The sequence below is a fragment of the Lathyrus oleraceus genome, chromosome 7 (assembly GCF_024323335.1).
Source record: "Lathyrus oleraceus cultivar Zhongwan6 chromosome 7, CAAS_Psat_ZW6_1.0, whole genome shotgun sequence".
Lineage (NCBI taxonomy): Eukaryota > Viridiplantae > Streptophyta > Magnoliopsida > Fabales > Fabaceae > Lathyrus > Lathyrus oleraceus.
In genome coordinates this window covers 273,201,680-273,214,891 of record NC_066585.1, presented here as the reverse complement: position 1 = coordinate 273,214,891, position 13,212 = coordinate 273,201,680, and the positions used below count along the sequence as shown (strand labels likewise).

The window sequence follows — 13,212 nt, the reverse complement described above, 5'->3', positions numbered from 1 at the left end:
AGGTAACGATTCTATCACTGATCATGCCCATTCGTAAGGATCATTAAAGGAGAAAATTTTAAATTTCTCTACGCCTTGGATGGCTATTCTCCTTCACCTTCACCTATGTAGAAGTTGAGGAGGAAGTTGGAACGTTGTTCCAAGCTTTGTCTATTGCTGATGAATTGAAGACTGGGGCATCCATGTCTTCTCTTAAAGATGCACAAAAAGCTATTCAGGATGGAAGCACCGACAAGTGGGGTTGTGTGGTAGAAGTTGTCAAGAACAAGAACAGGGTTGGGCTGGGATTTCAGTAAGGGCCATTCAATGCCAACGTCAAGGCTATGCAAAAAGTTTTCCACAGTGGAGGGTTCATTCACAAGGATTATCAACACTCAGCTGCAGTTATTAAAGATGAGGATGAAGACGTAGCTTATGCCAATTTTGTAACACACAGACAAACTTGCAACAATTGGGTTGCTGTAGACATTCCTGTCATTGTACATCGTTCAAAGCAATTTGTTTTATTGTTTAAGAAAAATCTTTCTCGTATGCCTAAGGGATAAGTGGAACATTCTTGGGCATTTTCTTTATTATCATCAATAAAATACAATTTTATTCATCCACATATTTGATGTTTTATTTTTCCTTTTTCCTTTTCTGAAAATGGTGATCACAAAAAACATATTTGCATAATATTTATTTGCACTCCATTTGTCTAAAATCAAAATATCAAATCATTATGTCGGTTGATTCTCAAACCCATTGAACATAATGATCATACTCCCTATCCAAACTTTGATTTCCCTGTGTTTGAAGCTGAGGAAGAGAATGATGGTGAAGACGTATCTGTCCCATTTGCTTGAGAACGAGGAAAGAACCATTCATCCTTTTGAAGAGAAAATTGAATTAGTCAACTTGGGTCCCGAAGATGATGTGAAGGAAGTCAAGATTGAGTCTTGACTAAAGGTAGAGAAAAACAAGAAAGGGGGTTTGAATTGTTTTCACAGACAAAAATAAAACAAACTACGCAAAAGTTTATCCTGGTTTGCTTGAAATTCAAATTTACTCTAGTCCACCCGGCCAAGGTGATTTCGCCTTCAATAAGGACTTAATCCAATAATCTATAAAAATTACAACAAACGTCTAAGAGTACACTGATCTCTTAGTCCTCTCAAGTCTATAGACTTCACATGTCACTTGAGAAAATATACAACAACTATTTTAGAAATACAAGAAGGTGTTTAGTGCTTTTAAGTAAGCAATATGAACACAGTAAGAACAATATAATTTCACACTAAGAGCAACAACTCATGTGATAATATAAAACAAGAATTAGTGAATGATTGGATTTGATGTACCACATTCTTGTGTAATAGCTACGTATCTTGGTATGATGATAGATAGGCCTTTTTATAATGCTTAGAGATGATACCGTTGAGTGGAGCATTAATGCTGATATCTTGCCAATGATGGGACTTAAATGACATTAAGTTTATTGTGCTTTTCATAGCAGTTTAGGAGATTATTCAACTTTCTCCATATATAGATTCATACCATATTTGGAATACTTTATTTTTAAGTCTTGATCTGAATTAGAGTGCGCGAAATTCAGATACTTCTTTTAGATCTTGTATTCTTCAGATAGTTGCTAGATGTGTTTTCTTTAGAAGTTCTTGATTGATCTCTAGTTAGACCTTCTTCAGATGTAAGGATCATCAGAGTATTCATGTGTGGGATCCTTCAGATGCAGAATATCAGAGTCTTCAGATGTTAGGAGCTATGGACATCGTTATCTTCAGTGTCAGAGTGAATACCTTTGACTCTAAGTCATTTGTTCTGGACTTTTGTGACGTTAGATGTGTTTCATCAAATTCATTTATCGTTATAGTCCTACACACTTAGAGAATTTTATTAGGGTACCAAAATGTTTCATCATTTTTTATCATAAAAACTTAGAGATGAATTGCAGAACCAAAATCCTGTTCTTATAATCCCCCTTTTTGATGATGACAAAACTTTAGACTGTTGATGAAACAATGATACTTTATAACAATGAAAGGAAGGTAATTTCAGAGTCAGATATACTATGACTCCCCTTGAGATAAGCAAGCTCCCCCTAAATCTGATACTTTAGAAGGTTTAGAGTTTCTTACCAGAACCTCTTATATTACTTAGATTATTTCTCAGATGTTTTACTCATATACTTCCTGCAAGAACTTAGACCGCGCAATATATTTAGATGTTTAGAATGTAAGCAGTACATTAAGAGATTTAGATATTATTTTCATCAGAAGACTGTTTAATTATTTTCCCCCCTTTTTGTCATACTAAAAAAGACATAACAAAAAAAACATATAGAGCAAAACAAAACTTCATTGGATAAAGTGTAAAACGTACAGAGAAGGAAAAACATAGAAGCTAAAACACTTAGAAGGACAAAACAAAGCAGAAAACCTAAGGTGCCTAAGGGGTTGGAGGAGGCGGCATCCTCTGAAGCAACTGAGTCAAAAAAGTCTGAATGCTGGAGTTGACAGAGTCTTGTTGATCTATTATGGCTCTCATAAGTTGTTGTTCCTTCTGGAGTTCTTCCAGAGTCTTGAGCACCAACGAAGCAAGATCAGAGTTGGAGGACTCACCATGAGTCAGAGCCACTTCCATTAGTTTGGCAGCTTCTTCCGCATCAATGTGTGTTGCTTCTTCAGCGTCGGCCTTGGCTTTGGCTTCAACTTCAGTAGCAACAACCTCATCAGCGGCCTTTTCTTTGACTTCTTTTCTTGCTTTATCTTCAGCTTCTAGTCTTGCCTTTTCTTCAGCTTTTAGGCGTGCTTTCTCTTCAGCTTCTCTGGCCAGACGAGCCTCTAGCCTCTCCTCAGCTTCTCTGAGATAGTCATTCCTGACTTGTTCATAGAGGCCTTTCAGCTTGAAGACCTCAGATGTCATCCATCTGAGAAATTCATTCCAGTGATTCCTCACTTCAGAGGGACTATCACTTAGTTTGGAATGTTCAGACAGATATCTGAGCTTCATAGTTAAGGATTCATAAAATAAAGCAACTGACTCTTCTAGGGCGGGGAAGGTTGCTTCAGGGTCAGAAGCTGGATTGATGGGTTCTGGTGAAGTGGGGGTTGTTTCAGTGGGAGGCTCAGAAGGTTGTCCAGTTTGGGGGTCAGAAGTTGGTTCTCTTTGAGGTTCAGAGGGTGGTTGTGTTTGAGGTTTAGAGGGTGGTTATGTTTGAGGTTCAAAGGGAGAAGGCACAAAGGTGTCTGGGATATATGGAAATGGGTTAGATAGTGCAATGGCTTGTAATTAGGCCAACGTTAGGGAAGAAGAGTCAGAGTTAGAGGATATATCGTAGTATGGTGGTGAGAAGTGAGTTGAGGAGAGGGATGAGAATGAATCATTTAGAGGTGAAGTATCAGATGTGGGGAGTGTTGTGGTAGTGAGGTTGATTTATCGTGGAGGGGGTGAGGAAGGGTTAGAGTTTTGATGTTTAGAGGTAGGTGTATTTGATATGGTAGGTTCAGAGAGGGTATAGGTAGGAGATGGTTGAGGTAGGGAGGAAGATAATTGCTTTAAATTTGATTTAGATGGAGTTTCAGATGGATGAGACTTACTTGAGATAGAGGAGTCCAGAGGCGCATACGATCTGGATGTTGACGGTTCTCCCAGCTTCAGAGTCTTTGACTTCTTGGACTTCTCAGAAGGCTCTCTTTTCCTCTTCATGAAGTTTGGTAGTTGCTCTGGAAGTCAGTCCACTGAGAACTCTGAGATATCCACTCCTTGAGATGCCAGGTCCTAGAGGTAATGGGTGATGACCTCTGGAGGATCTATCTTGGAAAAAAGATAGAGACCATTGGGTATCTTTCTTCGATCCTTGAGAGCTTCCCAGAAAGTGTCTAGAGTTGGCTTGACCGAGACTCTTTTGATAACTCCCATACTCTTCAGATTTTTGGCGTTCAAAGGTTTGCCAATATCTACCGTCACATATTCCATCAGATTATAGGATATTAGATGATCTACCATCCCGCTTTCAATCAAAACATCAAAGATAAGCCTCCCTAGAGGAATGTAGTTTGTGGGCTTCATGTGATTTCTGGTATCCCTGACTGAATCCCTTAGATACTTGAATAGTAGCGCTGGAAGATTCAGCTTGAGTCCTTTGTGGAGGCAGTACAAAATACACTTCTGATATGTGTTGATGTAGTCAGAAGAGTTTGAGGCTGGACAATGGTGGATGGCACCCAAAATGATCTTCAACCAGACCCTCATATTCTGGTGAAGTTTCTTGTTCTTGGATGATTTCCCATCAAAGTTCTGTTTGAAGATGGTTGGGACAATCTCATGGGACATGTATCTTGCCCTAGGGTTTATGTTGTAAATTCTTCTACCCCTAGTTTTCTCCATATTCAGAAGTTTTACAATTGACTTCTCAATGATAACCATCTTAACTCCCAGGACATAAGAGACTATGAAATGGTCATCACAGTCTGTGAATCTCCAAAACTCTTTGACGATGAAGGAGTAGATGGGACCATAGATCCTCTGGAAGTAATTTCTCCAGCCTTGCTTCTGCATATCTTCAGTAAGATCAACACCATTGCGCTTCATGTTTTCAAAATCCACCAGAGACTCATAGAGAACTTCCAATTTCTCAAAGGGTGTTGCAAGGTTGATGTGAGGTGGACGATCAAGGACGTGGGGTTCCTTGTAGATACCGGTTGATGTTGTAGCAGTTTCAGTAGAGGTTTGTTGTGGAGATTCATCAGGATTTTCATTTGCTTCCATTTGTTTGGAGTAGTTGTAGACCTGTTGTTGTTAAGAATCCATTTGGGGAAGATGAAAATGTTGTTGAATGTTGATGAAGATATGAAGGAAGTTGATGAACTTGAAGATGTTGAGTATCTTGGAGAGAGTTTGAGCACAATGGTTTGTGTAGGTTTGTGAGTGAAAAGTGTGAAAGTGAGAGTTGTGAAAAATATATATATACACATTAGTAGCATGCAAAATGACATCGTTATTATAAAATAGGAAATAATACACTTTAATTAGCACATAATTCTAAGTTGACACACTTGGGGAGAATTAATTGCAGGTAATGATGGATGTCTAATCCTAAAAGTATGCGCACTGCTCGAGGAGATCTCAATAGTCTGGCTCTTGTGTTTTTTGCTAGACAGTTGTCTAGAAGATTCAAGGTCAGACGCTAAAGAGGCCACATTTTATGTTTCTGACATTAAGAATACCAAGAGATTTTTGATTCAGAGGGTTTCTAATTCTTATTACATCTAATTGGTAGAAGTATCAGAACCAGAAATAGATGCCATCGATAGATTTAAGTCAGAGCCTATTTTGACACGTCAGAGGAGAAACACAAGTTTAGAATCACTTTGGGAAATCTGCCATGTTTAAATGTTTCAGAATGAAGGATCATTTATCTTTAGCTAGGGGTTTTGTGAAGATATCAGCCCATTGGTGGTCTATGTCAATGAATTTTAACGTTATTACCCCTTTCTAAACATAGTATATGATAACATGATGTTTAATTTCTATGTGCTTTGCTCTGGAGTGCATAATCAGATTCTTACTTAAACATATGGCAACAGTATTGTCACAAAAGATAGGAATGTTACTCATATATCTGAAAGTACTCTAGCGGACTCTTCATCCAAAGCAACTGAGTGTTGCATAATGAAGCTGAAATGTATTCTGCTTTTGCAATTGAGAGTGCAATGGTTGATTGTCTTTTGCTAGCCCATGAGATAAGGTTTCCTCTCAGAATCTGACAGTTTCCAGATGTGCTTTTGCGTTCCAATTTGTCTCCAGCATAATCTATATCACAATACCCAAAGCGTCTATACTATGATGTTTTCTTATACATCAGGCCCATGTTAGGTGTTCCTTTCAGATACCTTAGGATTCTCTTAACAACAGTTAGGTGAGATTACCTTGGATCTGATTGGAATCTAGCACAAAGACAAGTGCTGAATAATATATCTGGATGAGAAGCAATCAGATAGAGAAGAGAACCTATCATACCATGATAGAGTTTCTGACAAACCTTTTGACTTACTTCTTCTTTATCCAGAATACAAGTGGCGTGCATTGGAGTCTTTGCTGGTTTGCTTTATGACATTTCAAACTTCTTCAAAATGTCTTTTATGTATTTGCTTTGATATACATAGGTAGCATCTAATGTTTGATTAATTTGAATTCCCCAAAAGAACTTTAGCTCTTGCACCAGACTCATTTCAAATTCGTCCTGCATTAGCTCAGAAAATTCTTAACAGAAAGAGGGGTTAGCAGAACCAAAAATTATGTCATCAACGTATATATGAAAAATCATAAGGCCGTTTCTAATATTTTTACAGAAGAGTGTAGAGTCAACTTTGCTTATAATAAAATCGTTTTCCAGAAGAAAAGAACCCAGTCTTTCATACCAAGCTCTGGGAGCTCGTTTTAGACCATAAAGAGATTTTTCAGTTTAAAAACGTGTTATGGATATTTTGAGTTTTCAAAACTAGGAGGCTGATGAACATACACTTCTTCGGAAATATATCCATTTAGAAATGCACTTTTGACATCCATCTGATATAGTTTGATGGAGTAACTTATAACAAAAGATACAAGTAAATAGATACATTCTAACCTGAAGAATGGAGCAAAGGTTTCATTGTAGTCAATACCTTCTTGTTGACTATAACCTTGTGCCACCAGTCGTGCTTTGTTTTTGACCACTTCACCTTTTTCATTGAGTTTGTTTCTGTACACCCATTTAGTTCCGACCGCATGGGTTCCTCTGGGTTTGGGTACAAGATCCCAGACGTCATTCTTTGCAAATTGATCAAGTTCTTCTTTCATTGCCAAAATCCATTCTTTGTCTTGAAGTGCTTCTTCACAGGATGTTGGCTCTATCAGAGATACTAGTCCAAGAAGTGTTTCTTCAGAAACTTTGAATGTTCTTATTCTGACAGGTTCGTTCTTGTTTCCCAGAATCAATTCTTCAGATTTTTTTTGTCTATTTCTTGGTTTCTTCTGATTTATTGTTATTTCAAGTGCATCTGACGTTTCCTTTTCTGCTTCTTTAAATTCTTTAGTTCTTTCGTCAGAGCCTGCAGGTGTTATCTCCAAATCTACAAAGTTCTCAACTAGCTTTGACTTTTTAGAGTCAAGCTTATCATCAAATGTGACATGTATTGATTCTTCCACAATTAATATTTTTGTATTATATACTCTATAGCCTTTAGAGCATTCTGAGTATCCCAACATAATACATTTTTATGCTTTGGAATCAAACTTGTTCAGATTATCTTTAGTATTTAGGATAAATCAAGAACATCCAAAAGGATGAAAATAGGAAATGTTGGGTTTTCTTCCCTTACACAGTTCATAAGGTGTCTTCTCCAAAATAGGTCTTATAGAGATTCTATTATGAATATAACATGCTGTATTCACTGCTTCAGCCCAGAAGTGCTTAGCTACATTTAATTCCTTCTTTTTTGGCTAAATATCAGATAGTGGCAACCATGTTGTTCCACATATCGTTTAACGCTGTTTCTCTCTATGGTACAAATCTCATTTCTCTTATGGATTCCAATACACTTTCATCCTTCGGTTTCAAAGTACACTTATTCAGTCACTTGTCACCAATTCTTCATTTCTGTGACTTTGGTCACTTCATTCCGTTCTTCTCCATGATGCACTCATATTTTACCTTCATTCACTACATGTGATATACCAGTTGTCTTTGATCCAAATACACTACCTCTTTGTGCTCTTTCTTGCGTCACCTTTTGAACCAAGAGATGCTTGGGGTTGTGCCCAAACACTTATTTCTTCGTATTTTCGGCATTACCCTATAGCGGCAGCCATGCTAGCCCATGTACTGGTAAGAGCCACCTTACTCTTGGGTTCATGTTTTCACCCTTGTTGGAGCTCAAAACATAATCCTTTGGTTCAGACCATACCTTTTATCACAATTCTTTTCACCTTCCATCATTAGTTCTTTGAACTACGGAGCTATGAATTCCTCATTGCACTATAAGGATACATAGCCATGAGGGCCCCAATCCTCACCGATCACTTTATCTATTTCTTTTCCTTTTTCCCCATTCTTTTCCGAGTAATCTTTAGATATAACACCTATTCGAGCGAGAAAAATCAAAACGGTTCCCATGGAGTACCATGGATGTTTAGGGTGTTAATACCTTCCCCTTGCATAACCGATTTCCTTACCCAGCATATCTCTTTCCCCCGGGTTTTATCAATGTTTTCCTTTTCCTTCAGGAATAAATAAAGTTCGATGGCGACTCTGTTGTATGTTCGAGCGTGCGATACGTTCGGGTATATTTCCGCTAGCTTCACCTGACATTGACGGTTTTGTTGATGTTAACGCCATTAGAGTCTTCTTGATTGGGAATCATGTTCCTACTTTGCTGGGTGACATGTATTTCTCTTTACATTTGAGGAATTCTAAAGGTGGCGGAACTATTGTATGATGCGTTCCTCTCCTGTACAAGTGGTTTATTTCGCACTTGTCTCAGACGCCAGTTTTCTTGAAGAACACGCAATGTCTATGGTGGTCCCAGAGACTTATGTCTCTCACTGATGATGATATTGTTTGGTATTATTCTGCATTGGGTAGCTTGAATATTATTGATAGTTGTGGTGAATTCTCTTATGTGCCTCTCATTGGTACATAAGGAGGAATCAACTACAACCCTGCATTGGCTCGTCGTCAACTTGGATTCCCCTTGAGAGATAAGCCTAATAGCGTTCGGTTATAGGGTACATTCTATCAAGAGGGTAAAGATCCCCAACTTCTAAAGAGTAGTATGATGCATGCTTGGTGTAATGTGCATAGGAAAGGAAGATCTGAGCTTGGTCCATGCAACTGTGTAGCTTTGGAAGCTTACACTATTTGGGTGAAGAAAAGAGCTTTGGAGCTCAAGATGTCATACGCCTATGAAAGACCTATGTCTATGGTTGTGGCTGAGCCATCAACTCTCCCTAACCAAGATATAGAGGAGTTGGAAGACGCACTTGCCAAGATGAAGCAAGAGAGAGACATGTGGGAAGAGTGGTTCCATGCCTTGACCTATAAGCATGTAGAGTTGCAGATTGAGTCGAGAGACAAAGATGCACTTATTGAAGTTCTTGAAGAGTGTGCAGTAAAGAGCCAGAGAGAGCCAGAGGGTTTATTTTCCCCTAGTATACCTCAACCTTCCGGTGCTTGGAAAAAGATTGTTGACCAGCTTGTCCTCAAGAAGGCTCAGATGTAGACCACCTTTGAGTCAGAGATCAAACGCATCCGAAGGAAGTACACTCCCTTGACTAGTTCAGCTGATTCAACTGTTAGGGATCCTTAGGATGATAGTTTCCTTTTCTCTTGTATTTGTATTTTTGTTTCTGAAATTGTACTCAGTGTAATCCTTCCAAAATTTTATGAATAAAAAGAGATTTTATGGTCAATTGAATTGTTATTATTGATTATTGTTATTACCAATTAAAAATATTTGCAAATGAGACTTCATGTGTTCCTAGAAATTAGAAATAATAAACAACGTTGCATTTCATACATCATTTGCATATCAGGTTTCTTCTGCCAGATGTCTTATCAGTTCTTCTTCTGTGTATCAGCCAAGCTGACTCATCACTTCAACACATGAGCTAATCGACTGAAAAGAATGGAGCACCTTGAACAAGAAAACAGAGAGCTGAAGGATGAAATTACCAGACTCACAACATTGATGGAGTCTCTAATAGATGCTCATAACCAACCGTCTCCTCCTCCTGTAACTCCTCCTCCTCAGAGGACTGTTATTTCAGATATTACTTCAACATCTGTACCTGTTGCTGCCAGCCAATTTGCGCATGTTATGCCTCTTGGGTTCCCTTGGGAATGTCACCAAATTTTGTGCCTGAAGGGTATGCGCCAACATTTGGTTCTATGTCGCATCTATCCCGGTCCTGTCCGTACCTCCTCCTATTGTGCATACTATGCCTCGCATTGAGGAAACCATTTACCACTCTGAGCCGTCTGAAGGTCCAGATGTTTATGAAAAGATGGATAAGATGAAGGATCAATTTCTTGTGCTCCGCAAGAAATTGAAAACCCTAAGAGGAAAGGATTTGTTTGGTAAGAGTGTTGTCGAGCTGTGTTTAGTTCCCAATGTCAAGATTCCGGTGAAGTTCAAGGTCCTAGACTTTGAAAAATATAAGGGGAATACTTGTCCGTCGAGTCATCTTATCATGTATGCTAGAAAGATGTCTACTCAGACCGACAATAATCAACTCCTTATTCACTACTTCCAAGATAGTCTGACTAGAGATTCCCTCAGATGGTATATGGGCCTGGACAGTGCCAATGTCTGTACTTTCAATGACTTGGGCGAGGGCTTTGTCAAACAATATAGGTACAATGTTGATATGGCTCCCGATCGGGATCAGTTGAGGTCGATGTCTCAGAATGACAAAGAGACATTCAAAGAATATGCTCAAAGATGGAGGGAGCTTCCTGCTCAGATTAGTCCACCTCTAGAGGAGAAGGAGATGACTAAGATATTCTTGAAGACGTCGAGTTCATTTTACTATGAACATATGATTGCTAGTGCCCCTAATGATTTCACCGAAGTGGTGAACATGGGAATGAGATTGGAAGAAGGTATCCGAGAGGGCCGTTTGTCCAAAGGTGAAACGTCGGCGAGCAATAAGTATGGTGGTAGCTTCTCTAAAAAGAAGGAAGGAGAAACTAATGCAATGTTAGTAGGGAGGCAGAGGATGCCTCTTGTGAGGAAGAATTCCCAGTCCCGTCAACATCAACATCAAGTATCATCAGTAATTCAAGTGTTTACCGATAATTCAACCAATCAATCAGTTCTTCTTCAGCAACAACATCAACAAAAACCTCAATAGCATACCAAATACAACAACAATCATCAGAATTTCGAGAGGAAGAAGGTCTCTTTTGACCCTATTCCCATGACATATGCAGAACTGCACCCGTCCTTGGTAGTCAAGAATCTTATCCAACCAAGGAATCCTCCACAAATTCCTAAACCGTTTCCATGGTTGTTCAAACCTGATCTTCATTGTGCTTTTCACCAAGGAGCTCCTGGTCATGATATTGAAAACTGTTATCCCTTGAAATACGAAGTTCAAAAGCTGGTCAAAAGTGGTATGGTGTCCTTTGAGGACAGAGCGCCAAATGTTAAAGCCAATTTGTTACCTGCTCATGGTAACACTTCTGTAAATATGGTGGACGGTTGTCCCGGAGAATTCAGAGTTTATGATGTTTGCCACATCCGAAGATCTTTGGTGGAGATTTATAAGGATATATCCTTGGTTAGTGAGTGTGAACATGACCATGACGGTTGTGTAATATGCAGCGTGAACCCTCAAGGATGTGTGATAGTCAAGAGGGATATTCAAAGGCTGGTGGATGAGGGTCTTATTCAAGTCACCAGTCCCAGAATTGGGGCAATGATTTGAATGTGATAGTACCCATGTTTAAAACCCCATAAGCAGGTACTTATTTAGTTTGAATTCCAAGGAGGACGCCTTGTCCAATGTTTTGGTTGACACAGGTTCATCATTGAATGCATTTCCAAAATTAACTCTAGCAAGACTTTCTTATCAAGACGCCCCAATGAGGTACAATGGCGTAGTTGTTAAAGCGTTTGGCGGTTCTCGAAAAACTGTCATTGAAGAAGTGAACCTTATGGTTAAGATATGTCCGAGTGATTTTCAAATTACTTTTCAAGTAATGGATATTCACCTGGTCTACAGCTGCTTGTTGGGAAGGCCTTGGATTTATGAAGTTGGCGTTGTGACGTCTACTCTGCACCAGAAATTGAAATTCGTGAATAACGGAAAGCTTGTCATTGTTGGTGGAGAGGAAGCATTGTTAGTAACCCATTTGTCATGCTTTACTTATGTAGATGCTGAAGAAAAGGTTGGAACGTCGTTTCAAGCCTTATCTATTGCCGATAAATTGAAGAAGGATGGGGCACCCATGTCTTCTCTGAAGGATGCCAAAGAGGTGGTTCAGGCTGGTAGCACCGATAGATGGGGTCGCGTTGTGGAAGTCATTGAGAAAAATAATAGGGTTGGGCTGGGATTTCAGCAAGGGCCATTCAGTGCCAATGTCAAGGCTATGTAGGAAGTTTTCTGTAGTGGAGGGTTCATTCACAAGGATGATCAACATTCAACTGCCATTATTGAAGACAGTGATGAAGACGGAGTTTGTGACAACTTTGTAACACATTGCCACACTTGCAATAATTGGATTGCTATTGATGTTCCTATTGTTATGCACCATTCAAAGTAATTTGTTTATTATTTTAAGAAAAATCATTCTCCTATGCCTAAGGGAGAAGTGAAACATTGTTGGGCATTTTCCTTATTATCATCAATGAAATACAATTTTATTCATCCACATCTATGATGTTTATTTTTTTTTTTTTACTTTCATGCTTTTTCTGAAAATGGTAATCACAAAAAACATAAATAAACAATAATCTTTCCATCTGCATAATATTTGTTCGCACTCCACTTCTCTAAAATCAAAATATCAAATCATTATGCAGGTTGGTTCTCAAACTCATTGAATGTAATGATCTTATTCCCTCTCCAAACTTTGATTTTCCTGTATTTGAAGCTGAGAAAGAATGATGATGAAGTATCTGTTGAGTTATCCCGTTTGCTTGAGCGCGAGGAAAAATCCATTCAACCTTTTGAAAAGCAGATTGAATCTGTCAACTTGGGTTCTGAAGATGATATGAAGGAAGTCAATATTGGGTTTCAACTGTGTCCAGAGGTTAAGAAGGGGTTGGTTGATCTTCTCCGTGAATACTCTGATGTGTTTGCTTGGTCCTATCAAGGTATGTCTGGTTTGGATTCTGAGATTGTGGAGCATAGATTGCCTTTGAACCCAGAATGCCCGCCGATCAAGCAGAAATAAAGAAGAACTCATCCTGATATGGCGTTAAAGATAAAGGAGGAAGTGCAGAAGTAGATCGATGTTGGTTTCCTTGTTACCTCCAAGTATCCGCAATGGGTGGCAAATATTGTGTATGTTCCTAAGAAGGACAAAAAAGTCCATATATGTGTTGATTACAGAGATTTGAATAAAGCCAGTCTGAAAGATGATTTTCCTCTGCCACACATTGATATGTTGGTAGACAATACAACTAAATTCAAATTCTTTTTGTTTATGGACAGATTTTACGGTTA

The 13,212-nt window shown here is 38.8% G+C and overlaps 1 protein-coding gene across 1 annotated transcript; it reads right to left on the bottom strand.

The window, feature by feature from the left end:
• Positions 1 to 2,445: 2,445 nt before the first annotated feature.
• Positions 2,446 to 3,009, bottom strand: LOC127103401 (uncharacterized). Its single transcript, XM_051040665.1, has one exon. It carries the CDS (start codon positions 3,007 to 3,009, stop codon positions 2,446 to 2,448), a length of 564 nt encoding a protein of 187 aa, XP_050896622.1.
• Positions 3,010 to 13,212: the final 10,203 nt, after the last annotated feature.